Source organism: Acanthochromis polyacanthus, chromosome 1 (assembly GCF_021347895.1).
Source record: "Acanthochromis polyacanthus isolate Apoly-LR-REF ecotype Palm Island chromosome 1, KAUST_Apoly_ChrSc, whole genome shotgun sequence".
NCBI lineage: Eukaryota > Metazoa > Chordata > Actinopteri > Pomacentridae > Acanthochromis > Acanthochromis polyacanthus.
The window spans coordinates 24,381,764-24,408,829 of NC_067113.1; the positions used below are offsets into that span (position 1 = coordinate 24,381,764).

General features: G+C 40.2%; 4 protein-coding genes across 54 annotated transcripts in view; 2 read left to right on the plus strand and 2 right to left on the minus strand.

The window, feature by feature from the left end:
- The window catches only part of si:ch211-266g18.10 (axoneme-associated protein mst101(2)), a 37,403-nt gene extending 35,011 nt beyond the window's left edge, over nt 1-2,392 (plus strand). For all 50 annotated transcript variants that reach the window (XM_051944891.1, XM_051944899.1, XM_051944910.1 and 47 more), the window contains one exon: nt 111-2,392. In XM_051944891.1, the coding sequence (XP_051800851.1) occupies nt 111-196 (86 nt within the window). In that variant the 3' untranslated portion in view covers nt 197-2,392. The remainder of the gene's footprint in view (nt 1-110) is intronic.
- Nucleotides 2,393-4,873: 2,481 nt separating this feature from the next.
- On the minus strand, nt 4,874-6,205 carry fabp7a (fatty acid binding protein 7, brain, a). Its single transcript, XM_022201108.2, has 4 exons — nt 6,041-6,205; nt 5,703-5,875; nt 5,524-5,625; nt 4,874-5,190 (listed from the first exon to the last, which is right to left on the minus strand). Exons 1-4 carry the CDS (start codon nt 6,111-6,113, stop codon nt 5,140-5,142), a joined length of 399 nt encoding a protein of 132 aa, XP_022056800.1. The 5' UTR covers nt 6,114-6,205; the 3' UTR covers nt 4,874-5,139.
- A 755-nt stretch (nt 6,206-6,960) lies between these two features.
- On the plus strand, nt 6,961-7,606 carry LOC127536168 (nicotinamide riboside kinase 2-like). Its single transcript, XM_051955797.1, has one exon. The coding sequence runs from the start codon at nt 7,050-7,052 to the stop codon at nt 7,593-7,595; it is 546 nt and encodes a 181-aa protein (XP_051811757.1). The 5' UTR covers nt 6,961-7,049; the 3' UTR covers nt 7,596-7,606.
- Nucleotides 7,607-10,101: 2,495 nt separating this feature from the next.
- On the minus strand, nt 10,102-26,854 carry usp40 (ubiquitin specific peptidase 40). 2 transcript variants are annotated; one of them, XM_022201110.2, is made up of 31 exons: nt 26,133-26,854; nt 25,993-26,060; nt 25,787-25,900; nt 24,786-24,950; nt 24,425-24,571; nt 24,022-24,165; nt 23,719-23,847; nt 23,399-23,515; nt 23,172-23,279; nt 22,862-23,062; nt 22,564-22,699; nt 22,274-22,355; nt 21,907-22,078; nt 21,735-21,819; nt 21,566-21,636; nt 21,059-21,468; nt 20,823-20,976; nt 20,640-20,700; nt 18,365-18,418; nt 18,041-18,129; nt 17,785-17,871; nt 17,642-17,678; nt 17,477-17,541; nt 13,875-13,949; nt 13,555-13,782; nt 13,255-13,373; nt 13,108-13,173; nt 12,813-13,023; nt 12,244-12,339; nt 12,069-12,163; nt 10,102-11,854 (listed from the first exon to the last, which is right to left on the minus strand). In XM_022201110.2, the coding sequence occupies exons 1-31, from the start codon at nt 26,326-26,328 to the stop codon at nt 11,746-11,748; spliced, it is 3,891 nt and encodes a 1,296-aa protein (XP_022056802.2). In that variant the 5' UTR covers nt 26,329-26,854; the 3' UTR covers nt 10,102-11,745. The 2 variants fall into 2 exon arrangements, with proteins under 2 accessions (XP_022056802.2, XP_022056801.2); XM_022201109.2 differs by having other exon boundaries at nt 22,564-22,702.
- Between the last annotated feature and the right edge of the window lie 212 nt (nt 26,855-27,066).

A 27,066-nucleotide genomic window follows, 5' to 3' on the forward strand; every position in this document is an offset into this window, starting at 1 on the left:
AAATTCCCCTTTTCATAGCAGAAATGTGACACAAGTGTGCAGATTGCAAGCATTCTTTGTGGAGTCGGAGAAAGGTCAGAAACACTTCGCTCTCTGCTGTCTCTCCACAGACGAGCTGCCCTACTTCCAGTGTTTCTTTGTGGACGAAGACGAGGCCCAGTTTCCGTTTTACGCCTTCTCACCGCTGCAGATTTGAGGCTTCAGCCTGAATCCAGTCTGAGGTTTACAATTTAGTCAATTTACTGATAATGACGAGGTCGCGTCGCACCCTGCGCTGCTGAAACACAGCTGCAGCTGGACAGCAGAGGATGATGGGGGATTTTATGTGATGGACCGTTATTTTATTCCCAGGATTGGTAGAGCTCTCCAAATACATGCAGCCAGTGTCATTCCTTTACAATTTCTTTTCTCTTTTTTTAAATTTTGTTTTATGTGCTCAGTACTATATCACGAGAATATATAAAATGGAACAATTTAGTGTATTAACTTCTGTGGATCATTCATTTAGCTACATAAAGCAACGTTTGCAAAAAAAACTTTTAATGTATTTACAGCTAATTTTCTAATTATTAACCGGTGCTTGTGCACAGTGGTGCAGTTTTATAACATAATGGTTCAAAATTCACTGCAGACAGGGTACAAGAACGTTGCTCATCAAAGGTGGACGGGGATGCGATTCCTCCTACATTTACTTGAAAAGTGATCTGTACACTCATTGTACATTAATTTTTATGCTCAATCATCTGTGTAATTTTAGCTGTTTTCTTCATCATCATCACCAAACTGGTGGTTGCTCATAATTCTTTATTTTATTAATTCAAGGAACCCTTTTTGTTAGAAATGTTCCTCTTTTTCTTCCTTACTTGGTACACAAAAGGAATCGAATGAAAAATGGATCTTCCTGGCATTTTTCAAGTCAGAGCAACATTTTTTTTTTTTTTTTTTTTTTTTTTTTAAATTTTGTAGTTTTATGCAAGAAAAGGAATGACCATGCACTATATATGAGAGCTCCCAAACTCACTGGTGGAAAACTACCTGAAATGTTTAAAGTCTTATTAAAACCATCTGGACATCTGCACCAGCTCCTCATTTTGATATTGGTGCTCATAACAAGCCTGAACTCTCAGAATGAGGTTGGAGTTCAGTTGTGTTATTTTTTTAATTTGAATGTTTCTACCATCAAGTGTCAGAATAATTCTGTAATTCCTTGATCGACCAAAAACACGCTGCCACCAACTCCGGTCTCTGGCTGTTTGTGTGTGTGCACAAAGTAGAAACTTGACACATTTTGGAAACCTTTTAAGCAGGTTCTTACAAACGAGAGTGAGCTTGATGCTAAGGGCATATATAGCGTAATATTAAGGCATATCTTTTAATGACATCTCAGATAAAATGTGCTAAAATGCAACAAAGTAAACAGGATTTGTGTTTCTGAACATCCTGTACTTGAGATGTGCGGTGAAGGCTGCAAGACAGATTTTGAATACTGGTGTTGGTCACGCATAAACGGCTAAATCATGTATTCAAAACGTCTAAAAAAAAATGATAAAAAGAGAAATGCTAAGTCTAATGTTTAACCATCTTTGATTGTATCGGTACACCATGTGATGACGGGTCGCTGCAGAGGGCGTCACATGTTTGCTGATTTCAGACGTAAAACATTATTTCTCAGTCAGCTTGTACCAGCTACACTTGGCTCGCTGCATTTTTCTCCATATGTTGCATATAGGAGACAGTTAGTACAGCTTGTGGCGCTAATCCTGAGTCTTGTCAAGTGCAAATCCACTTATTATTTTAAGTTTAAATAACAGGAGGAATGATGCAGCTCTCAGTGAGCTCAGGCTCCAGTAACTGAACTGTATCAGCTGGAATTTTATGGAGATACTGATGAGGGAGTGGGTGTTTCTAAATATATCGGTTATCGGGGATGGTTTTTTATTGTAAAATGAGACATTTTGATTCATGGTGACAAAAGCTAAAAAAAAATCTTTCAGTCTATAATGTCTCAAAAGACTCACTTTTACCAGGTGAACATGTGCAATACTTAGTTATTTTTTGATTATTTCACTGTATGTTTGTCTTTTAGTGAACTGTGCATGATGTGTGTGTGCTTTTGTTTATGCCCTCAAAATGTTTATGTGGCACACACTTGTGAACATATGAATCAGGGTATTTGATACCAAAAACTGACATGTGTCTGTTGGTGGTGTTGCTCACATACAAGTACAAGAAACGAACTCTTCATATTAAAATAATGCTGATGTAAATAGTTAAATAAATGGGTAAAATGGGTTGTTTCATCCCTGAATTATTATTACTGAACATGCGCCTTAACTGACCCTCATTATGCTTGTGAATAGTGGCAATTTGACATTAAAACATGGCACTGCAATGTTTGTCTTTTCTTTAAAGGTGCAGGCATTTCCAATACGAAGAGTAGCAATAAACCCATTGAACTGTAATGTTTTGGTGTCGGAGCATTAAAATTTGAGTGCTTGACAAACAGATAAAAACAAATTACATGTAACAACCTTCAGCAGTTAAGAAAGGCATCCAGGGGTTTGAAAAGTCATTACTGACACTTCTTTTTTTTTTTACATCTCTGCATGTGGGAGCAAGTCCCTCAGTGCAGATATGTTTATTATCTATGTCAAGAGTCTCATAATCTATCGAGCAGGTTAGGTCAGGTCTGGGACCAGCTCAAGAGACGCATTTTATTGTATTTCTAAACACACTCCAGACGACGCTTTGCAGGATTGTGTAAATGATGTCAAAAAGTGCACATTCAAAGATTTTCTCTTGCTAAAGTCCAACCTGCTTGAGTAAGTTTAGCTGATTCAGTAACACCTATCAGTAACTATGTTTTCTTTAGCAGTAGCAAATATATCATTTCTATAACAGAATACAGAATGCTGTTTGTGTTAACAACCCTCTGAACCGCAAGCGCTTGTTAGGCATTTTTTGCTCCATGTTTTTACTCACTTTTCCCTGCAATAAAAAGTCCCACACCTCTATGGAAACAGCACAGCCATGGCTAGAAGTTAGAGAACTCAAATGTCTTCTGTGTGGTTTAACACGGTTGTGGCATATCTCACTTTATTTTTTAAAAAAGCTTTAATTTCTTTTTTCTTTTTTTCATCAAACTGCAGCTTCCCCCCCCCCCCCCAAAAAAAAAAAAAAAGTGTCCATGTTCGTCACCAACGCAAGGAAAAATGGTGGCTCAAAAAATCTATATCAATATATTAATACTTAATTTTTATTTCATTTTAATTTTATTTAGACTAATTTTATAGTTCTATGTGTAAACTCAGCATGTAGTTGAGTCTCTGAATTTTTGTCATGTCACTTTTGGTTGCAGCTGAGTCACTAAAGATTTTATGGTTACACAAAGAAGCGCTGAATTTTTGGATTTTACATAATCTGGTTAGTTGAAACAGTTCCATTTTGGCCATTTTTTAAACATAAATCATGTAGAATAAAGTGATTTTGATGAAATATCAAGCTTAGCACCACTGGACAGTTTGAAATCTGATGAGTTGTCCTGTTTTTACAGTTTCTGGCTCTCATAAATTGTACTATTTTGAGTTTTTTTTTTTTTTAACATAACATACCTTCCAAACTTGCCAGCAGGTTGTGGGGTTCAATCCTCTGAACTTTCTAGCAATGACCAAGGACATAACCTCAGTGTTGTGAGGGGTAGCTTTGGCATTGATGAGTTGTTCAGTGGAAGACAGAAGTTGGACGAGTGAATCAAAGAGCAGATACAGTCGCTGGGCATGCTGTCCTCCTTAATGAGGCCAGAGAGGGGTTACTACAGGTCAGCTTACACCACTGACACAGATTACTCGCACAGAGCAAACTCCTGCTGCTCTCCTGGGAAGAATTCTGCAACCACTGAGGACAGAGGAAGCTACACTCAGCTATTTAATCTCATTGTCTCCCCAACACGGAAAGCGATAAGCTGCCTTTCTTACAGTTTTAAAGGCTGGGCTCCCTTGAGTTTGCCTTTTTAACTATGCAGCCTAAGCAAATGATTTTGTGAGAGCAGGGGCAACTTTTTAGTTTACTATAACTGGAGCATGAGGACAGATTTTCATTTAAATGAATTCAGCTGGCAACTGCCAAATGAGTTCCACTCCAGTTACCACAGTTTCTTTGTGTGACAGGCTATTCAGAAGTGGCCAAAAACTTGGCAGCGTGTGTGTGTGGAGATGAGAAGAATGGCCACTTGTAGTCGCAGCGTTCAGTAGGCTGGACACAGCACATGAGGCAGGACTGGGAGGATTTTAGCTTCTTGTACTGTAGTGTGGGAAAGACAGAGGACAGATGAGGGGAATCCACCTCTTGTTTGGATTAAAGACCCACAGTTGGTTGAAGGTTTATTGACAGACTCTATTTATAGTCTTTGAACTATTAACAGACTAGTGTTGGACTGACACAAACGGTGTCCTCCATCACCATCACCTGCCTGTCATGCCAGCAGCAGCGTTTAGTCACGGTTGGTCGGCACACCATCGAACGATGCCTCTACGTAATGACATCACAACTTAAACCGGATTATCCCAAAGCGAGTGACATCACTGCCCCCACCTCCCCTCATCATCTCGGACCATCTGGGGGTTACTACAGGACGCCGAGTTCAATGGTCACACTGGCTGTTGCTGCTGCTCGGTCGGCTCCGGCCTGCACCGTCACCCTGCAGCTGTCACCTGGAACTGACCCATCACAGGGACCGCACTGTTCCCACGATTAAGGCTGACATATCTGAATAGAAATGTGGGACTGCATTCAAAGTTGGGAAGAAAGAAAAGCGAGTTCTCTGTTGAGATAAAGTGCTACTTGTGGGCTTCAAAAAGCTGAAACATCTGAGAGGTGTAGTTCAGTCGTTTATTTTCCCTTTTTTTCCACATGCGACACAGAATTAAAACACTTTAGGTCCTTCACTGTCTGAGTTTCATACAAAAGAGCTTACAAAAGAGTCCCGTAAAATATTTATCTCATGTTACAACAAATTGAGTACAAATCACTGCATGCAATGAAACAATGTATTAAGTTTTTTTCCTTTAAAAAAAAAAGGAAAACACCTTGTTGATCATTCGCAGTGCTGGGATGATTTGCTCTTTCAGGTGGGAAGTAAAGTTAGGCTTTCTCATATGTGCGGACCGCCTGGACTCCCTCAAAGCTTAGCGTCTGGAGGCAGAAAAAAGAAAATGCAGTGTATTATAATTACATGGTAGTCGGCATTCAGCTGTTGCAAATGTAAAGTTTTCTCCAATCCATGTGAGTCATATAAAATGAGTTATTGCACAACTGCAAAGACAAGGCGAGGCAGGCTTGTTTGAACACCCTTTAAAACAGGATGATTCAAAGCACCTTGCATAATAACCATAAACTGATCGATGTAACCACAATGACGAGGCAGAGCCAGTTTATTTGTATTGCAAATTTCCTACACAAAAACAACTTCCAAGTGCTTTAAATAGTGCAATAACACCACAAACACAACAGAACATGTGCTCTTACCATCACCATCTTCCCATCCTTGATTTCTCTGACAAATCTGGTCTCTTTGCCGTCCCACTTCTGCACTTGCACAAACTTGTCTCCCTCCATGGTGAAAGTGGACTGCAGGCAGAATGAATGTCTTATTTAGCACCACAGAACATCTCACAGAAATATACTTTAACTTTTGCTCTGCTTACTTTGACATGACGGTCATCAGGAGTGGTCTCATCGAACTCCTCTCCCAGTTTGGAGGAGATCTCAGTGTTTCTGAAGGTGCTCAGGGTTTTCACCACCACTTTGTCCCCATCTTTGCTAATCACCACTGTTGGTTTGGTGACATTGCCCACTTGTCTTGTGGCAAAACCAACACCTGTCCCAGAAAAAAAAAGTATATCTTTAATAATGCATTATGCAAATACAGCCTATAGCAAGATTTGATACTTTATTTTATTCTTTTCTGCACCTCAGGTTAAAGTATTTGAAGAAAATGTACAATAAGTGTTTCACAAAGGGAAATAAAATGTCTTTTGCTCACCAAGTGCCTTCATATAATCATCAAAGTTCTGGCTGTCCACCAGTTTCCATGTAGCGCAGAAAGCATCAACCATTTTTGCAGATGTTATTGGTCCAGTTCAGCGTAAAACTCACACAGTCTTCTGCTCTCTGTGCAGTAAATCCTGCAGCCGGTGCAGCGTGTCCGCATGCCAAATTAATACTGCGGCGGGGGGGCGGGGACATAAGCCGTAGCCCGCAAAGCTGATTGGATGAGCCAGACCATTTGTGGGCTGTGATTGGTCGTTGCAAAGTGTCCCTTTATTGCTGAGTGTCTCATACAGTGTACTAAATATACAAAGGGTATAAATAAATAAAGTAGTAATTTACGTCAATGACAAATACAGGAAACATGTCATCATTTTTTATCATCATTTTTGTGTGCAGAAAAAAGTATAGCCTTTGGTATGACAAAACGCCATCATATACATCGTATATTGTACAAATAACAAATCAAAGGAAAGAGACATACACTGTAGAATTGTAGTAATTGTGGGCTGACTGATTTACTGATTATCAGTATTTTATTTTTTTTTTACCAATTTACGGTAATAAATCAATTTAAAAATGGCGCTACTTTGGCTCTGAATCTTTGTCTACCTGTGGTCGCTCTGTCTTCTGGAGTGATTAGACTGGTTATACGTCACGAATAAAACTCCTTTAACTTAACATCTGTAAACAAAACAAAAACTTATCAACAAAGTTTTCTGTTAGAGTTTGTGTTCTTTTAAGTTTAACTCCAAGATTTTCAATACTTTCACTTACTGCAAATGAATATCTCCTCCAAATGTCTCACATTCCATCCAAAATCCTCAGAGACCTGAGGGGCTGGTTAAAAGGAATATTCCACTTAAAACCTCAACTAGGGCATTATGTGTAGCAGCGACAATCAAGAGGTCCTCTCTGGGTGGAAGAACCGTCCGAGTGGCAGCTCCCTTTCTGCTCTTACCTTACTCACTAAACTCAAGTGTCATGGAGGACTCCAGTAGTTGATGTTTCCTGCTGCAACCTTCTCTTTTTCAGCTTTCTTCCACGTCCGATCACTCCCGACCCGGTTTTTGTTGACGTTTTTGACCCTTTTTCCAAGCTTTGACCAATCCAAGAACATGAAGTACATCATCGGCATTGGCAGCGTGACCGATGGAGGGAAAACCACCCTCACCAACTGCCTGATCAAGAACCTGCCCAACTGCTGCGTGGTCCATCAGGATGACTTCTTCAAGCCCCAAGATCAGATTGAAGTTGGTGAAGATGGCTTTAAGCAGTACGATGTCATCACTGCTCTGGACATGGACGCCATGATGAGTACGATCTTCGCGTGGCTGGTGAAGTTTGACAAGTCTCATGGCGTTAATAACACCCTGAACACAGAGATCGTCCTGAAGTCTGACCACAAGGAGGAGGAGGAGACTCACATCCTCATTGTGGAAGGCTTCCTGCTTTACACCTACAGGCTTTTGATCGACGTGCTAAACCAACGTTACTTTATTTCCATCCCATATGAAGAATGCAAAAAGAGGAGGTGCTCTAGGAAGTAGACGGTGCCAGACCCCCCAGCCTGTTTGATGGTCACGTCTGGACCATGTACCTGCAACACAAGAACATCTGCTCACTGTGAAAGATTATTGAGAGCAGCTTTTTGTGATTTCTACGCAGAACACTATGATGTTTGCTGAGCTGTGCACTATTAAATGATTTAAGAATATGGAACATTGCTACTGTTTATTATTGTTCTCAGGTTTATTATTCAATGTATAGAGTGCTGCTTATTGTATTTTAAAAGTTACATTACTACACAGAACATTTAAAATTATTTTACCAAAGATCAAGGGTACAGATTGTTGTTGTTCACTGTGTATAGGGTAGTACTCATTTTGATTTAGACTGATTAGCATAGAGAACCCTATGTTGTTTCTGGTACACAGCTGAGAACTAGTTGCTAAAAGTACAGAATATTATTTCTTATTTTAGGTGTGATAATTGTCAGTAAACATTCTAAGAAGTGGAAATTGACAGGGTTGTATATAGTGCTGTTCTTGCACAATATTTGTCACTTAATTGCCCTCAGGATTCTGTCGTTGAGCTTACCAGTTTTACATAACAGGTAGATGCTGCAGCAAATGATGCTGTAATTCACATAAACAAGGAAACAAGTCCATCATAATTTGAATGTTAACAGTCCAACATGAAAAGGTCATATACAGCTTTTCTAGTGGGTTAAAGAGCCAAAAAAATAAACCATGAAAAATATTTTGTAAAAGCAAGACGTCAGTTGCAGCTTTCATTTTTTCTTACAACTTTTCAGTACCCCCTCCAAAATATCTGTTGTACCCCCCTGTGCCCCCCACTCAAATTAATCTGGATCCGCCCCTGCTCTGGATGCATGTGCACAGTATGGAAAGCCAACAGGGCCATAAATCCTCACCTCTCAAATAAGTGTTTTTTTTTAAAGCACAAACAAATATATAACATTGTAAACCTGTCATGAAGGCCTTTTTTTTTACAACTTGGAATATAAAAAGCGTTTATTAAAAATGATGCCATAAAAAGCAGAATTTGCTGTTAAGTCCTTAAGTCCACAGCACTATATAAACAGGAGCACTGTATTAGCTTTTCATGGTGGAAAAAGGAAATAAGTTAATTAGTGACATTAAAGGTCTTTCATTAAAACAATACTCACATTTTTAGCAGCATAAAAAGCATTGTTTATTTTAAACACCACAAAAAGTGACATTTTACTTTAATTAACCAGAGTGGCATAAAAAATAAGTGATGTTCTGGCAGCTTTTGAAAGTGTAAAAAAATGGCCTTTAACTAAAGTGGCTTAAAAAGCAGTGAGAAAGGTAGCATTTTGGCACTTTTGACAGCATATTTTGATAAGACTGTCATGAAAAGCTGCTTTTTGTAGTAAAACAACAACAACAACAACAACAACAAAATGCTATTTTAATTAGTAAGTAAAGTAAGTAAATAATTGAAAAATAAAATTACCGTAAAAACTAAAACTGTCAGGATGGTGTTTTTGACATTACTGAATGTTAAAGTCGCAAGAGCTGCATAAAAAGTAACATCTTGGTAGCTTTTGAGTGTGGAAGAGGTTAAAAAAACAAAATCTGTCTTTTCAGTCCCATACAAATTTGTGTTTTGGCAGATTTTGGCATTGTCAAAAGTGCAATTATAAATAGAGCAACAAAAAAAAGCTACTTACATGGACATTTTTGACCGAGTAAAATTCCCTTATTTAATTAGAGTATCATGAAAAATTATATTCTCCTGTAAGTCACCACAGTGGCATGTAAGTAGCCTTTTGGTAGCCTTTATGGTCATGGTACATGCTACATTTTAACTGGAGCACTGTCAAAAAATTACATGTTTTGGTTCCTGGCAGCATAAAAAGTGCCCTTTAAATTCACATCACAGGCAAGCAAAGGCAATAAAAAACAAATTAGTGCCTTGGTTGGGCTGTACTAAATGATTACACCCTCATATGACAATGCCAACGTGTTTACTTTAGCTCAGCATACTAGCATGCTTATGTTGGTAATTAGTGCTAAGCTAAATACAACTACAGCTTGGGTGGTTGTAAATCTTGTTTGTAGGTACAGGGATCACCTGCATGAAAACTCACATAGAAAAGGATTATAAGACAATAGCTGTTTATTGCCCTTCTGCGGGGACAATAAGACATGTACTAAACTTTATGACCACCAGTGCACGAATTTTAATCAAACTGGAAATGTCTGCATCTTCTGGCAATGAAGGAAAAGTTACAGAGTTGACAAAATCACAAGGATATATTCTTTGGGTACCATGAATGGCTGTTCAAAATTATGTGTAAATCCATAGATAGACATAGTTACCATGACAACTCGCTGGTAGTACCAGGGTAAAGATCAGGGGCTCAGTAAAAGTCATTAGAAATGATCCTGCTGTTGAGATATTTCAACCTGAACCAATGGACCAACATTCACAGAGAGCCATTAGAATCTGTAGTAAAGCACTGTGATTCCAATTAGGCGTGATTAACACGACACGACTGACAGCTCCTACTGCATACCTTTATTGTTCATAAAATACTTTGTGCAAATACAGTCTGACATGAATACAAACAGATGTCCACTGTTACAATACAGCAGATCAGTCCTTATCAATAACACCAAAGATGTAATCATTAATACTAGTAACTGATACTTTATGATACAAAATGAAATTCCACTATTGTTGAGTATACTGTCAAAACATTTTATGTAACTCCTCCAGACAAATAGATTAAACTTCTGTTTGCAAATTCTTGGCACTGTTCGAGGCCAGATTAATGTATGCAGCAGCTTAAGAAAATCTTTCATAATAAAATTAAATTCCTCCCCAAAACCCCATCACATTTCATAATTCTTCTGTTACTTTTTAATCTTTTTCCAATTCCCTGAAGTTTACATATAGTATAGTGCATGCAACTAAAAAGAAAAAAAATCAATGTTCCACAATGAAATTTCGGGGTTTACAGTATATTTCTGAAGCAGAAGTGAACTGCGAATTCATCTGGCATCTTTAAACAGTTATATAACACATTGATTCTGCTCCATACAATTAATTTGAATACGAAATTACAAATAAAGGGGAAAGAAAAGTAGGTGGCCCCTTTTAATTGTTAGTTCTAAAGGCTGGGAAATGCCCAATAAGGGTCAGCTAAGCTACATTAAATAATTATTGTCCCAATACGTTAACTGTGTTTTACTGTAATAGATTCAGGGTTAGAAAAAAAAAATAATGACAGAAAGAACTATGAGTTAAACAAAAAAAACACCAGGGCATAAGAGGTAGCGTAAGAGAGGTAGAGAGTGAGGTAGGGGGCACAGAGCAGCACTGAGGCTTCTCCACATTAAGGCCTGTCTCCCCTCTCCTTATTAATCTAAAACTCACCCTTTGATGATAGAGGGAAATATTTCTGTTCATGCTGCACAATGACAGTTTTATGATAAAAATGAGTCACTTATTTCACAACCAGTTACCTTATAAAGAACATCAGGACTTAGCGAAGGCGATTCCCTTCTTCGGTGGTTTGTCGTAGAGGACAATTTGTTGAAGGAAGCCAGAACGTAAAAGCCACTGGGTGGTGGCTACAGTCTAAATTTCTACCCTGACTGCTTTAAAATTCATGGAAACTCCAGTTAGCACAAGTATTAAGATAACTAAATGTCTGTGATAGCAAAAAAAACAATAAAAAATCCACACTCAAAGTAGAAACAGTTTTCTAGGCAACTTACAGTATAATATTACAAAACTACTGATCCATGCAGCAAAAGAAGCTTTCCTGGAGGTGTCTTAATGTTTTCCCCTCAGAAAATAAAAAAAACACAGCAATTTCAATTAGATAAAGATCATAAGTGGATAAACTGCATAACAATGCAAATTACAGTCGGTTACAAAACAGCAAATCAAAATACCAAAATCAAAATTCCTTCTGTTTAGAATAATAAGAATCAGGAAGGAATTGAGGGTTTGATTTTAGTTAGGTTCAACAGATTCGTGGAGAATGACAGGATGCAGACAACACTCGAAAAAAAAAAAATGGCACAAAACTGACTCCAGTTGGATTGTCCTCACCGCAATGTGGCATCTCAGTGTGTGTCTGTGCATGTAGTGCTGTAAGTAGTCCTGACTTGTCCATGCACAGATGGAAGACGGGTGCTATCTGAATACCCCAACATTGATTGAGAGTGCCACCTCTGGTTTCCTGGATTTGGTTTGTCCAGTCTTCTTCTGTGATCCAGAAACATCAGAGACTGCAGCCTGCCCTCTGGAAATAAGCCAGAGAGATACCAAGAGTCATCAAGAGGGATAAAAAGTCACAACATGAAGCACAAACACAACTAATGGACACTAAACATGAGCTGTACATTTGCTGGATTTTTTCTCTCCTTTTGCAGTGGATTTCATCAGCAACATCTGTTAAGCCATAAATTCATCAGAAAGTAACTATCATTTTCCCTGCGGCTGCATTCAGGTCCCACCCTTTCCTGCGTTGCTCTGCCTGCTCTCTGAGCCTCTGCTGGCCCTGCTCATCCTCCAGCGTGATGAAGCCCCTGTTGTTGTCTATCAAAAGGTTCTGAAATAGCATAAAGAAGAAAATCAGGATTTCAGACACAATATCAATAGTTTATTTAACAAATAGAGCTTTATTAATACCTTGATGCCGATAGTGTCGCCATCTTTGAAGTGGAATGGTGCTCCCAGTAGCGAATCGGCCTTTTTCTTCTTCTTCTTTTTGGAAACCTGCTGAGTCTGACAGTAAAAGACGCGCTATTCAGTAAAAGAATGGCAATTTATAAGCAAAACACGTGAGAATGCAAACACTTGTGAGCCGTTCTTTGCTACATAATGAGAATTCTTTAATTTCTAACTTTTAATCTTTAATCTTATTCTTTAATTATTAAACTGCCTGGTTCCTTTGTTTGACATGTGTCCCAATCAAGCTAGTTATTCACTTAACTTACTGCCTTATGCCGTGCTTGATTGTCTCTGTGTCTGCATGTTTTGACTGTCAAAGCACCTTGTGAATGCTCTTCTTAGGGGTGCTACATAAATAAAATTGTTTTTTCTTGCAGCCAACTTTACTCTCTTAATAATCTTCTCAAGCTGTCTTTACTTTTTGTTTTACCATTTCATCTGTCTACTGAACCAGACAGTGCATGTGCAATCATCTCCAACTCTCAAACTAGGCTACTTTACAAAATATTCCTCCCCTAAAATCTTACCCAGTTGGAGATTTCTTCCCAGATGTGCTTGTCTGGCTGGTGTTTAGCCAGCAGCAGAGCATCAGGAGAGAGGCCGTAGTGTGCAGCCAGACAGATGCGCAGAGAGCGAGGAGAGGAATCATGGGACGCATCCCAAACCAGCTCCTCTGGAGGGTAGTAACACCTCTCCCCCGGCACGCCCATCTTCACATTCAGCAGCACCTCCTTCAGCCTTGTGAACGAGAAGAAATGAAGGTCAAAGGTGTAAAACATGGAATTTAAGTATTTCAAGCAGCAAGTAAAAGTGCAAAGTTACCCGAGATCTTCCTCTTTCAGAAGCTGCTGCGCGCAAATATCCGAACCGCTGGTCAGCTTCAACTTCCTGAGCAAAACAAACCAAACAGAGCAATGACTCCATGTTCTGCATCTGTCGTTAATGTCGGAAATTTGCAAGTGTTCAGACCTGAGTGTTACTTGCTGTCCTCTGAGGATGCGGGCCAGCCTCCGTCCCTCCAGCTGCCACACACGCATGAACATAGTAGTCGGCAAACACACATCCTGGAGAGCGGGCAGCGTCATCACCTGCAACACAAAGCTCCACTATCAGATACAGAGATTCTATACAAAGAAAACTGACATTCTTTTTGTCATGTGGTTAGTTGTGGCTGGTTTCTGAGTAATTATAATGAAAATGAAGTCTCTGGAATGTGGTCTTGAAGGATTACTCGACTACCTGAATACACACATGACCTGACAACTCTACCTGAGTCTTGAGATCCTCCAGCGTGGCCTCGTCTGATATCTCCACCTGCCCCACATTTCTCAGCTCTGCAGTGTTTCCGCCACAAACAGGAGGCGACTGACTGGGTGTCTCACCAGCAGTCACAATCTCCAGCATCTGCTCCTCAGCAGGGCCGTTGTCAGTGTGATTGAAATCTGATACCGTGTTTTTTGGATCCACATACAGCCACACAGGCATTTTGAGAAAACCCTGAAAGAAAAAGACAAACAAAGAATAACGAGAAATGCTTTAAAGCTACAATACATCATGAATCTACCAACAGAGTCAAAGCATTAAAGTACCTTCGGAGGCAAATGTCCTTCTGTGACGACTAATGTCTCTCCATTGCTGATCTTCAGCTCTATCAAAGAAGCATCCTGAGAAGAAAAAGGTTTTGTTAACAAGTGGTAGCAAAGGTTTGAGGGTTATCAGATTTGAGAATATATGTGGGTAACCTCTGCTAAGTACACAGTATGACACAACTACAGACAACAATTCTTGAAATAATCACTTAGCCACCAAGTAAAGTAATCAACTATAGACGGGTTACTAATTTCTGAAAGGTTGATGCTACGGGTACGGACCCGTACCCGTAGCATCTGTACTAGAGGTACGGACCCGTTACGGTCACTGAAGAGCTGGCGCCAGTTAACTACTATTTGCTGCACATTACAGGCAGTTTATATGGATGACTTTGACGGCGAACATTGTATAATTTAACCAAAAATACACCGTCTCCTCTCACACTTTAGACATTGCAGTTTTTACGCTTTTAGACGCCGTGTATAAATTGTTTGAAGTCCAGTTCCTATTAATTGGTTTACCGCGTTCAGTGGTGGAAGCGGCTGACGAACTCCATTGCAAATGTTCCCATTTAATTTCGGACGCTAATTTACAAGATAAAGTAAAGGATGTCGAATATGAAACAAACACTCGTGAATGGTGAGGAGCAGCTCTTTAATTCGGCATGAATTAAAAAAAACCACAAACTCGATTTACTGTGATATTGTGAGATTTGTTTGTGGTTATGTAACTTAGCCATTCAACAGAGTCCGCTAACATTAAAGTGACTGACGTGCAGTGTCTGTGTTGACAGACGTAGAAAATACGTCAGGGTTTTGTTTAGGTTGTTAGTATGTAATAGTCTGTCGCTACTTTTGAAGGTAAAAAAAATACTTGTAGTTTGCTGGCTGTTAGTTCCGCCATTTGTTTTGTTTGCCGTTTGTGCTTTATTAGAACAGGGTCACGTGAATATACACACGTGGACAAAATTGTTGGTACCCCTCAGTTAAAGAAGGAAAAACCCACAATTCTCACTGAAATCACTTGAAACTCACAAAAGTAACAATAAATAAAAATTTATTGAAAATTAAATAATCAAAAACAGCCATCACTTTTGAATTGTTGATTAACATAATTATTTAAAAAAACAAACTAATGAAACAGGCCTGGACAAAAATGATGGTACCTCTATAAAAGATTGAAAACTATTTGACCAGAGTGACATGATTAACTCAGGTGTGTCATTTAATTGACATCACAGGTGTTTCCAAACTCATAATCAGTCAGTCTGCCTATTTAAAGGGAGACAAGTAGTCACCCTGCTGTTTGGTGAAAAGGTGTGTACCACACTGAACATGGACAACAGAAAGCGAAGGAGAGAATTGTCCCAGGACATCCGAAAAAAATTATAGACAAACATCTTAAAGGTAAAGGCTATAAGACCATCTCTAAACAGCCTGAAGTTCCTGTGACAACAGTGGCTCATATTATTCAGAAGTTCAAGACCCACGGGACAGTAGCCAACCTCCCTGGACGTGGCCGCAAGAGGAAAATTGATGACAAATTGAAGAGACGGATCGTTGGAATTGTATCCAAAGAGCCCAGAGCAACCTCCAAAGAAATTAAAGGTGAACTCCAAGGCCAAGGTACATCAGTGTCAGATCGCACCATTCGTCGTTGTTTGAGCCAAAGTGGACTTCATGGGAGACGACCAAGGAGGACACCACTGCTGAAAAAAACTCATAAAAAAGCGAGACTGGAATTTGCAAAAATGCATGTTGACAAGCCACAAAGCTTCTGGGAGATGTCCTTTGGACAGATGAGACCAAACTGGAGCTTTTTGGTAAGGCACATCAACTCTATGTTCATAGACTCAAAAACCAAGCATACGAAGAAAAGAACACTGTCCCTACGGTGAAACATGGAGGAGGCTCAGTAATGTTTTGGGGCTGCTTTGCTGCATCTGGCACAGGGTGTCTTGAAAGTGTGCAAGGTACGATGAAATCTGAAGACTATCAAGGCATTCTGGAGAGAAATGTGCTGCCTAGTGTCAGAAAGCTTGGTCTCAGTCGCAGGTCATGGGTCTTCCAACAGGACAACGATCCAAAACACACAGCCAAGAATGGCTGAGAGAAAAGCGTTGGACTATTCTAAAGTGGCCTTCTATGAGCCCAGATCTGAATCCCATTGAACATATGTGGAAGGAGCTGAAACATGCCATTTGGAGAAGACACCCATCAAACCTGAGACAACTGGAGCTGGTTGCTCATGAGGAGTGGGCCAAAATACCTGTTGACAGCTGCAGAACGCTCATTGACAAATACAGAAATCGTTTAATTGCAGTGATTGCCTCAAAAGGTTGTGCAACAAAATATTAAGTTATGGGTACCATCATTTTTGTCCAGCCCTATTTCATTAGTTTGTTTTTTTAAATAATTATGTTAATCAACAATTCAAAAGTGATGGCTGATTTTGATTATTTAATTTTCAATAAATTTTTATTTATTGTTACTTTTGTGAGTTTCAAGTGATTTCAGTGAGAATTGTGGGTTTTTCCTTCTTTAACTGAGGGGTACCAACAATTTTGTCCACGTGTGTAAAGTTTTGCTATTTTTAATAGTAGTGCTGATTCCAACCCCCAAATCGCTGTCCGTGAAAAAGTCAGATAATGATATTTATAAGACATTATGCATGATAGAAAAGAGAACAGCAGATGACTGACATGACAGGCTCGGCACGCAGATTCACTTCGAATCAGGGAAGCGCCTTCATCACTCGGATTACCAAGCCGGCTCATTAATATTTATGTACGTCGGATTACCAGCCAATCACAAAGCGCGTTCATCAGCCGACTCATTAATATTCATGTTCGTCTCATTAATATTTATGGTAAGGTAAAGTGTCGTATCCGTAGGCCACAGGCTACGGGTACGGGTCTGTATCTGTAGACACTACCTTTCTGAAAAAGCAAAATGAAGTATCATAATAAGCTGTTTGGTCACAATGTGCAGCCAGAATAGCTTCAATACAACTTGACAGTCATTCTACAAGTCATTGAAACGTCATTGCAAGGATGGAACAACATTCTTCCAAAAGGTTTTCCCTGGTTGATGATAAAATTTCGGTCCAAAATCTCCTGTAGCTGTTTAATTAGGTTGAGATCTGGTGACTGTGAAGGTCATAGCATATGATTCACGTCATTTTGAAACTGTGACCGACTATATACGGGGGCACTGTCACCCCGTAAGAGACCTAAACCATGGTCCAGAATGCCCCCCCACAGCATAATAGAGCCATCAGACATCCTCACTGTAGGGGGTCAAACTTTCAGGTTTTCCTTTAAATTGGTCACTTGGCTGTATAGACAGTTTGCAGCTATTCTGATGATGGATTCATTGTTTAAGTAACTCTAAATGTTGACTAGCTGCATCCCAACATCTTCAGGTGCAATTCTATTTATTCCTTTACAAACTGTTCAATTTTAAGTCATTTCGTTCAGAGTTTAGCGTTTTAGTAGCTTTCAGACAAACTTAAAAATGTGTGGGAAAAGTAAGCAGATTAATGGCGTAAAAGGATGTTTGGTTTAGATGTGACATGTTATTTACGACAGTCAGGTACTCACCTCATCCATAAGTGGCTCTCCAACCTCCTCACACCAATCAAGCCTCCTCAAGTGCCAACAGGTGCCTGCAAACACAAAATGAAATGACATTAATAGCAAACCGTTTTTATGAATGTAGAAATGCTAAATTCATAACAGCTGAGTCTAGAATGTGTGCAGTTTTACCGTCAAGTCCAACAGCATCCAGCATTGCCTTCAGACACTGTAAAACGCAATCAAAAAATGAATTGTTAAAAGCACACATAGATGTAATGAGGCATAACATGAATGTTTACTAAATAAATAGAAGAACATTTTTACTTCTCTACCTCTTTTACAGTGCAAGTCTTCTCCACAATTATGTCCATCTCCATGCCAGCAGAGGGCGCTGTACCCACAGTAAAGTGCAAGAAAAGCTGCAGAGAGCCAGAAAAGAAATCTTTTAACTTCAATCAAGCAATTTAAACACTCATAGCTCCTTGATTTGCTTTAAATTGTAGGATGCAATTAAAGGTTCTGTAACTTTCATCGGTGCAGCTGCAAAACACAAGCCGTTTTACTGCAGAGTTCAAATAAAAGACACACCTGTGATGCCCCGGGGCCTTTTCCCGGACAGAGAGTCAGTGTGGTCATGAGTCGTACTCCTGCATCCCGAACACTCAGCTCCTCACAAACTGTCAGGTAAACCAGGGGAAGACAACACAAGTGCACTTCATACACGTGTTCCAACACTTCAAAGACACATGAAGAGAAGAAAAATTACAAGCAGGGGGAGTACCTTTTAAACATTTAACAAGGGGACAGTGTTAAAGAAAGGGTATCTTAATATTTTGTTAAAATGAGGGGGATTTCCAGCTCTAAGTGATCTAAACCATTAAAGTCACCCCCAGGTAAGAAATGAAACAGTACCCGGAGGAAGGAGTTTCCCTGTGCAGTCGACCTGCCTCAGACAGTACTGTGCACCTGGTCAGCAAGAAACAAATAACAGCTGATGTAAGAAGGAAAACTTTGAAAAAGTAAGTGGAAGAACTGAAAAACAAAAATACATACATTTTTATAACTGCCTGGACAGTAGCCAAGACAGAAATATTATTTGAGGAAACAGAAGAAAGGTCTCAAAGCACTGTAAATATATTTTTTTTTACATTTTGAGGCTGCCCAAATCATTTTTAACCAGTTCTCAATAAAATAAATGTATTTAAAAATGCAGTACTTTAGCTCTTCTATTTGTAGTCACCACTCTGTGATCTCAAGTAATGAGACGCCCACAGCATTATGGACTGGTTGAACTTCAGAAGCATTAGTCAATCCACATGGAAGGATAAATTTTGAAAACACTTTCATTTTTACAGTCACCTTGAATACCAATAATCGGTCCCTTATTTTGGTTCATCCACTGATGCACTATGCCTTTAAAGCACGTGTCAAACTCAAGGTGCGGGCCATATCCGGCCCGCAAGGTCATTTTACATTGATTTATTACCTCCGCCAGGAGGTTATGTAATCATCGGAGTCTGTCTGTCTGTCTGTCTGTCTGTCTGTCTGTCTGTCTGTTAACAGCATAACTCAAAAAGTCATGGACGGATTTTCACCAAATTTTTACAGAATGTCCGGAAGAGCAAAAGTGGCGGCCATCTCTCAATTGTACAGAGTCCTTCAAAAAAATCCTGAATCCAGACGGTGATCCCGATCACCTCCAAAATCTGATCGATTGTTACTTTTGCTCTTCCGGACATCCTGTAAAAATTTAGTGAAAATCCGTCCATGACTTTCTGAGTTATGCTGTTAACAGACAAACAGACAGACAGACAGATGGCCTGGCGGAGGTCTGCGCTGTCCGAGTGCTTTTCTAGTTATTATTGTTATTAATGGCCCGACGATATGAAGCACTGATAACACACAAACTACAGATCCCATAATGCAGCGCAACAGCTGCCTTGCTGAATGATAGGTTAGCTGGGAACATTTACGCGTCATTTCAGTTAAGCGTCTGTTATTGTCTGCAGCCTTATTGTAACGTCAAAGCTCGTCCTGAACAATGACGAAAGGAAAAGTTGATTCCGAAAACAGAGCCTTTCAAAGCCGATGGGAGGCTGAGTTTATGTATGTTGGCATTGCCGGTAAAGCCATGTGTCTTATTTGTGGAGCTAATGTGGCTGTAATTAAGGAATTTAATCTAAGATGGCACTTTGAGACAAAACATCAGGACAAGCTGAAAAACCTGCATGCAGACCAGGAGCTACAGAAAGTAGAAGAGTTAAAGAAGAATCTGACATCTCAACAGACGTTTTTCACCAGAGCGAAAACACAAAGTGAAGCTGCTGTGAAAGCAAGCTTTATTGTGGCAGAAGAGATAGCCAAATCAGGCCATTTACCGAGGGAGAGTTTCTGAAGAACTGTATGCTGAAGGTGTCCTCACAAAAAGCAGATGTTGGAAAATGTAAGCCTGAGTAGAAACAAAGTTGCTGATCGGGTTTGTCAGATGGCCGCTGATTTAAGAACACAGTTGACTGAAAGAAGCAAAGAGTTTATTGCATACTTTCTTGCTGTTGATGAAAGTACAGACATGACGGACACTGCACAGCTAGACGTTTTCATCTGTGGAGTGGACTCTGATTTGAGCGTTACAGAGGAAATAATGGACATTAAATCGATGCACGGGACAACGATAGGAAAAGACATTTTTTCTAATATACTTGTTCTCCTTTGCACTAAAACGTCGGAAAAACTTAGACTTATTGTTACTTCTTGGTAATTATGCTATAAGTTTACTGGTCCGGCCCCTTTGAGATCAAATTAGGCCGTATGCGGCCCCTGGACCAAAATGAGTTTGACACCCCTGCTTTAAAGGAACAAATCTAGCAGTTTTGTTGGATTGCATTAGATTGGATATACCAAACAAAGCGGCCATAAAGTGTATATAAATCTCAATAACAAATGGGAACCTGAAGAAGAAGAAGTTTTCTGGATAAATAACAATTAACACTTATTTGAAAATGAATCCCAAAATGTCATCTAATTATGTTGGTTGAATTCAACTACACTCAGTTGTTTAACTGCAAGGATAGAAATATGCAAAACCATATTAAATTGCATACATTTCATTAGTTTAACAAACTTTAATGTGCTTGTATATTTTAAGTGATTATGTACTGATATTGTACTGTAACACTGAGTATCTTGCCTGGGGTTTGCTCCTGTAGCTGCAGCTCCTCGACAGCTCTCTGTTTCACCTCAGACAGCAGCTGTGGGAGAGACACATTTGAAAAAAGTTTAATGATTTTCAGGTGAAACATGTCATGCTTAACTGAAGTGATAAAAAGGAGCGACAACAGAAGGAGCAAACACAACAGCATAAAGTACTGACCATATTTCCTGTTGCTGGAACCTTAATTTTCTTCCTCTCGTCCTCTTTCTCCACTTCTTCCCCTCTCTTTACATGAGGTCTGAACTCCACCTGGAGCCAGCGGCAGTCAGACGGTGTGGTCACAGTGACAACGTCTCCGTTTCGCGTAAACACGCTAAGACAGTTTTTAAAAAGTCAGTCATAAAACAAACACAAAGAACACCACGTGCGCCTACAGAGCCTCACAGAAAGGTTACCTGCTGTCAAACGACTGCGGCTCCAACACCAACAGAGCGTCTCCATCTTTCAGCGACAGCTCCTTCAGAGTCCGCTGCATGTCATCCGGGGGAAACACCCTCCACCCACTTGCCCCTCCTCCCTCTCCTGCCTCCTGCTCTTTTCTCTTTCCTCCCTTATGCTCCTGACACAGCAGGCTCTCCTTAGGCTCCCCCAGAGCCTCCTTCACCTCCCCGAGAGTCGCGCCACCTGCAAACCCTCTCGCCTCCCTTTTAAGCCCCGGTCCCCCATTTTCAAAACCTCCCTTGCTCTCCTCACTCTCGGCCTCATCCTCCACTTCATGTTCTACATCTTCCCCCAAAAAGGGACGAACGACAGTGAGAAGGACGGGCTCCCACTCGGCTCCAATTTGGACAGTTGCACCACACACCTGAAAGGATTATAAAGGATAATAAAAAATAAATTATGCAGATGGTACATATTTGAGCAAGCTTGTATTTAACATGTTGAGTTACTCTTATTCTTACTTCTCTGCCATTCCACACAAACAGGTCAGTGTTTGTGTAGATTCCTGCACTGTAGAGGGATACACTGTCATCTGTAGAAAGTAAAGAAAAACAGAATGTAGGTACAAGAACAAACACATCACTGGATTCTACCGAGGCTTTTTCAAAAACTTCATTTCAAGCTGCTAACCTGTCAGAGTATTGTAGAGGTGTAAACCTGCTGGAAGACTTTTGGCAACTGTCAGCGCCATATCTCCTTCCCAGAGTTCCTGCATCTAAAGGCATGCAAGCAGACAGTTTATTCTCACTGCTGCTTTCAGGATATCAAAGCACAGCAGCCGTTGTTTTCAGAATTACCATACCTGATAAATGGCTAATCGCAGGTCTCCCACCGTCTTCCTACGGTCAAAACTCAGTGCAGTTCTCCCGTCTGACTCTTTGCTGACTGGTTGCAGGGCTCCATTTTCTAACTTATAGGAGGGTGCCAGGTGCAGACGCAGCTCCACCGTGTTATTGGTAGCTTCAAACTCCTCGCTATAACAGAAACAGTGTTGACTCTTCAGTTTTTTATGCAACAACCTCATTTTGATGCACCTTTTTTCTCTTTTTTTTAACCCACAAATTGAGTTATTAAATAGAAATGAATGCATTGTGAGTCAGAAGCTATTACAGATCTCCAAATGCAGTGATAACTGTGTGATATGTAAATGTGAATATTAGTTTCTATACCGCATCTGCTGAAGTTTGAGGTTTTCCTCCTGAGCCATCTGAATGAGTTGAGAAGGAATCTTATATTGCTGATTATTCAGAGCTGGAAAAGACAAAATATAATGTGATTAATCCACTTTCAAATTAGCAGATGGATCTCAGAACTATGAATTAGTTACAAAACTTAAATAAAGATTTACCTGATCCTTACTTTTACATGAACCCATTAAACCTCTCCTCCATTCCTTCCTCCGGTCAAACAAGGCAGACATAATATTTCCATTACAAATACAAAACATGCTGTTCATTACCTTCGCTGGGCCTGTGCAGCTGTGTTTTCCTGTAGAACAGCATGTAGGCGCTCTCTTTGCCCTGGAACTGCTTCTCTATGTCCGACTCCCTGATGGAGGTCACGGTGGAGTCATTCAGGTCAAACCAGTGGCTACCCTGCTGACAGACAGGAAGACGCACCGTGAGAAAACCGGCATCAAAGTAACCACAAGGTGTGTAGCAGGAAGCGAGATGCAAACAAAACTATAAAGGCTTCAAAAGGCTTCACACTAGATGGATGCATGTTAAAGTGTCTACTACAGGCTTTTGTTGTAATACCTCTGGTTTAGATTCTGGCTTCTGATTTGGTCCAAGCTGCTGTTCAGAAGCTCCCGGGTTTGGAGCTGCTGAAGGATCAGAGTTAGTGGGCTGCTCTGCCTGGCTGGAAGGCTCAGTCACTGGGCTTGGCGGGTTTGTCTTCAGTGCCACCCGAGTACCATTAGACACCAAGAGGAAAACTTCATTGTGGGACTGTAGGAACTGCATCAGAAAAAGGATACCAATTGTATACAGAGGAACGAGAAACAGAGAAAACTTAAAGCAGGACCAAACATACACTGCAGATTATTAACAGAGAGACCAGGAATACCTTTCCAATGGGACCATAGTGTTTTCTGAACTTTTTGCTCCAGGATGAACCAATTCTATCCATGAGTTTTTGGCCTAGTTGGTCCAACAAGACACTTTTTGACGACTCCTAGAGGACAGCAAAGGAAAATCACTTTATTCATAAATCATGGCAATTACAGTGTCCAGAAAGAAAACATGTATGAAACAGTCAAAATTTAGAGAAAGGTAGAAATTCTCTTGCTGTACCTGGGCAATAATAGCAATGAGGACAGACAAAGGGTCATCTTCTTGAAGTTTTGGCTCACACACTTCCTTGACCTCCTCCCTGACTTTCTTCTGAGTTTTGGGTTTGCAGTCCTCCTCCTAACAATGATAAACAGAGCTGTTGCTTTTTCTAATGCGTACATTCAAATGCTTGCAGATTTTGATAAGCTTCTGCTGATAATAATGCACGTAAAAAAATTCCTAGTGTGTATTCCATTACAAAAAACAGTGCATCTAAAAGCTTCTTATTTGTAAATGAAATATGTTTTTGCTGTTCTTTTTTGTTTCTTTCTTTCTCTAACCGGTGGCTCCCATTGGCCGAGCTCATCAATATCTCTGATGTAAGCGTGGTAATGGCCACCATAGCAACCGCCCTTATGGATGATGACAGAGAACAGCTCATAGGTGTAATCAGAGTCCTCCCCATCAGTCTGTGAGGGACAAAAACAATAATTATCAACATGCATATAATTGTAACACAGACCTTCTGATATGCATAAGTATAAGAATGGCTCTGACGCCAATAAAATGACCAAAAAAAGTCACTTGAATGTGCTAAATCTACAAATATAAATGAAGAAGTTCAGGTGAAACCTCTCACGTACCTGTTCACAAAAAGGTCGTAAGTTGATGGTGAGGGGGAAGCTGTAGCGACCCGTCTCCTTGTATCGCTCAAATTTGGCAAAATCAAAGCTGAATCTCAGCAAAGACATCGTCATGAATGGAGGCAGCTTCTTCAGCTTGGCAGACTGGTAAAGTAAAGTAAAGGGAAGTAAGAAACAGCAAAAGATGTATTCATATCTTTGATGGCAACAAGAAATATGTTGGCACAAAGTGCAAGTTCTTAACCTGCTTTTTTTTTTTTTTTAGTCTCTTTTCTATTAAACTGCTTGAGGCATAGCTTGTTTAGACACTGAAACTGAAAAACAGGAACATGTTCTCTTCTGGTTTATTGCAAAAAAAAAAAACTTTTACTGTTGTGTTAACAGTCTGAAAGGTGGCACTGACCTTGGCAGCAGTGACCAATCTGTTACACTGTGCACAGCGGTACAGGTTATTGCCCTCAAACAACTCTTCCTCCACAAACATGGTCCACAGAGCCTCTTCCAGGCTGGATACACCACAAACACACACTGTCAGGTCCAGGAAGTCCTCCTGAAGAGGGCACAAACACACTGAGTGAACTAGTAATCTTAATCTTAACATTTAGCAGGGAGATTTATTCTGCTGAAATATCTATTTTTTTAGTGTCAGACATCTAAATCTTGCTTGGCTTACGACAGATAAGTATTTATATTTGGACAGGATATAGTTTCAAACACAGACGGCAGGTCACAGAGGCCTGTGGAGAGTTCACACAGAGACACACCTGTCTCTGGCTGACATTTCCACACTCCTTGCAGACAATGCTGTTGACGATGGTCCCATGGTAGAGCCGGTGGATTAATGTACTGCCGCTGGTGCCCACAAGAGAGTGCTCCAAGGCGCTGAACAGAATCCTGTTCAGTTCCTGCACATCATGCTGATTTGTCCCCTTGAAAAAGCACAACAAAAAAAAAAGATCAATTTGGAGCCAGACAAACATATTCTGTGTCCCGTTTCCATACAGTGCATACACTAAACTACAGTTTTCATAGCTTAATGTTCTCATTGTTGGATTAAAGAAACGAATATGCAAAACGTCAGCAGATGAAACATCATCAAACCTCACTTAAAAAGCTCTCAGCAGGCTGCATATGTGCATTTCTGTTTACTATGCTATCGCTTTCCATGTTTTTCAACATTTACTCCTTTTTTCCAGTTGCTAAGAGCTATTTTTGAGAAATAAATGCATTTTGGGACAACAGTGACTATCAACAAAACACACTTCAGTCTTTCACTTTACCACTGCCTTTACTTGAAGCACAATAAAAACCAACATGCAGTAAAAAGGGACAACACATGCCACTCCTTCCATTAAATCAATCATTTACACACAGAAATTTGCCAACATTTTTGTCTATTATATGCATGGTCTCTCACATACTTCGCATTTCAATAGCTCTGGAGCACTGCTTCAGGTCTAATCGCGTCACTGTATGCACAGGTTTGACCTGAAACATGTCATTTACAAGGTTTCTGATGTCTGTTTATATTCTGTTCTCTTCTTCATGTATTAATTTTGCATTGACGCAGCTTCACCACCTCCAGATTAATAGGAATTCTTGTCAGATTGCTGCCAGGTTACTATATAGCAAGCTTAAACCCCACTTTTGTTTACTTCAGCGTGCATTTCCTGGCATTACTGAAAAGAAAATCAATCACTGAAATGAAAACTGCAACTTGAGACTCTCTTTCTCCTTCTCGCTGTCACAGATAATGGACACAGACCTCGCTGCTGTTCCAGCCAAAGCTGTCAGTGAGGTCGGCAGTGGAGGCGCTCTGCTGGTCCAAAAGCAACAGACGGGCAAACAGTCTCTGAAGCTCCAGTGGGATCACTCTGACCTGAGGAGAAAAAGGAAGAAACCTCATTATACCTCACACAAATACACACATGAAATTAGTGGTTACACCTGCAGGCACCTTGCAAGACTTACTTTTGCCTCTGGTTTGTCTTTGTCCTCCAAACATCCTAATTCATCTACCCCCAAACTGAACAGCTCCTCTGCAAGCACACATGTGATTAAGCAAAGAGAATAAAAAGATTATTTGCTGCACTGATGTCCCTCATCCTTACCTCTGAACTCGGGGGTGAACAGCAGGGTCTGGAGCAGAGAGTTGAGGTAGCAGGTCCCTCCCTGGTTCTTGATGCCACACAGATTGCTCCTTCCTCGGGGTGGAGGTGGCTCATCTCCCCCCTTTGCTACTCTTCCCTTGGAGGAAGTTGAAGAGAAGCCCTCCTCCTCCTCTTCCTCGAAAAGATTCCCAAACATGCTGTGTGCGTGTTTTTTTTTATTGTATTTACTCCGTTTTTCTCTCAGTTATGCTGGGATTCAGCCTCGCAGTAAAACGTGTGTTAGCACTCTGACGTGCCCTCTTGCTATCTCATCTTGGTCTTGCCGAGTTCTCTGTTGACAATGGCCGGACTGACTCTGAAATAAGAAGAATTCACGGGGCTAAACATCGCGACTAGCACCGGCTGTGTACGCGTTGGAATCGCAGTTATGTAGTTTTGGGCTAGCTTAGCACGCTAACAAAGGCAAATCAATCGCAGACGAGCAGCTTGACAGCTCAGCGAAAATTTAAAAAAAAATCTGACTGTTAACGGTGGGTGTCTCCACGAGGAAATACCTCCTTTATACCGAAACTATGACAACTTAATGAACTAAAAGGTTACTCAAATTGGCTTCTGACACAAGCTCTTTCGTCCCCTGTCTGTCTTAAAACAGAAAGCAAACGAAACGTAAATAAAAATACCGTCGCTGAACAGTAGGCAGCCATGTTTCTTCCTGGGAGAAAATGCAATGGTGCATTGTGGTAGTTGTAGTATCATACTTTCAATACGTATAAACTGAAAGTGAAACTAATTTAAGATATATTCATAACTTGACCAATCTACAGTTTTAGAACGTGCTGCCACTTTATCAAACAGCCATTAAAATATATTTTGTATCCACATTTTCTTTACGGAAACAAAAATTATGTTTCTAAAAACTACACTTCCGGCAAAT

What these genes read in the sequence shown, in the direction of transcription:
- fabp7a (XM_022201108.2), bottom strand. Translation starts at nt 6,113, where the DNA reads ATGGTTGATGCTTTCTGCGCTACATGGAAACTGGTGGACAGCCAGAAC. An exon ending in TGATTATATGAAGGCACTTG is followed by an intron (nt 5,876 to 6,040) that starts GTGAGCAAAAGA and finishes TTTCTGGGACAG; the next exon opens with GTGTTGGTTTTGCCACAAGA. An exon ending in AGGATGGGAAGATGGTGATG is followed by an intron (nt 5,191 to 5,523) that starts GTAAGAGCACAT and finishes TTCTGCCTCCAG; the next exon opens with ACGCTAAGCTTTGAGGGAGT.
- LOC127536168 (XM_051955797.1), top strand. Translation starts at nt 7,050, where the DNA reads ATGTTTCCTGCTGCAACCTTCTCTTTTTCAGCTTTCTTCCACGTCCGA.
- usp40 (XM_022201109.2), bottom strand. Translation starts at nt 26,328, where the DNA reads ATGTTTGGGAATCTTTTCGAGGAAGAGGAGGAGGAGGGCTTCTCTTCA. An exon ending in ACTATGGTCCCATTGGAAAG is followed by an intron (nt 23,063 to 23,171) that starts GTATTCCTGGTC and finishes TTTCTGATGCAG; the next exon opens with TTCCTACAGTCCCACAATGA. An exon ending in CTGAAAGAGGAAGATCTCGG is followed by an intron (nt 13,024 to 13,107) that starts GTAACTTTGCAC and finishes CTCGTTCACAAG; the next exon opens with GCTGAAGGAGGTGCTGCTGA.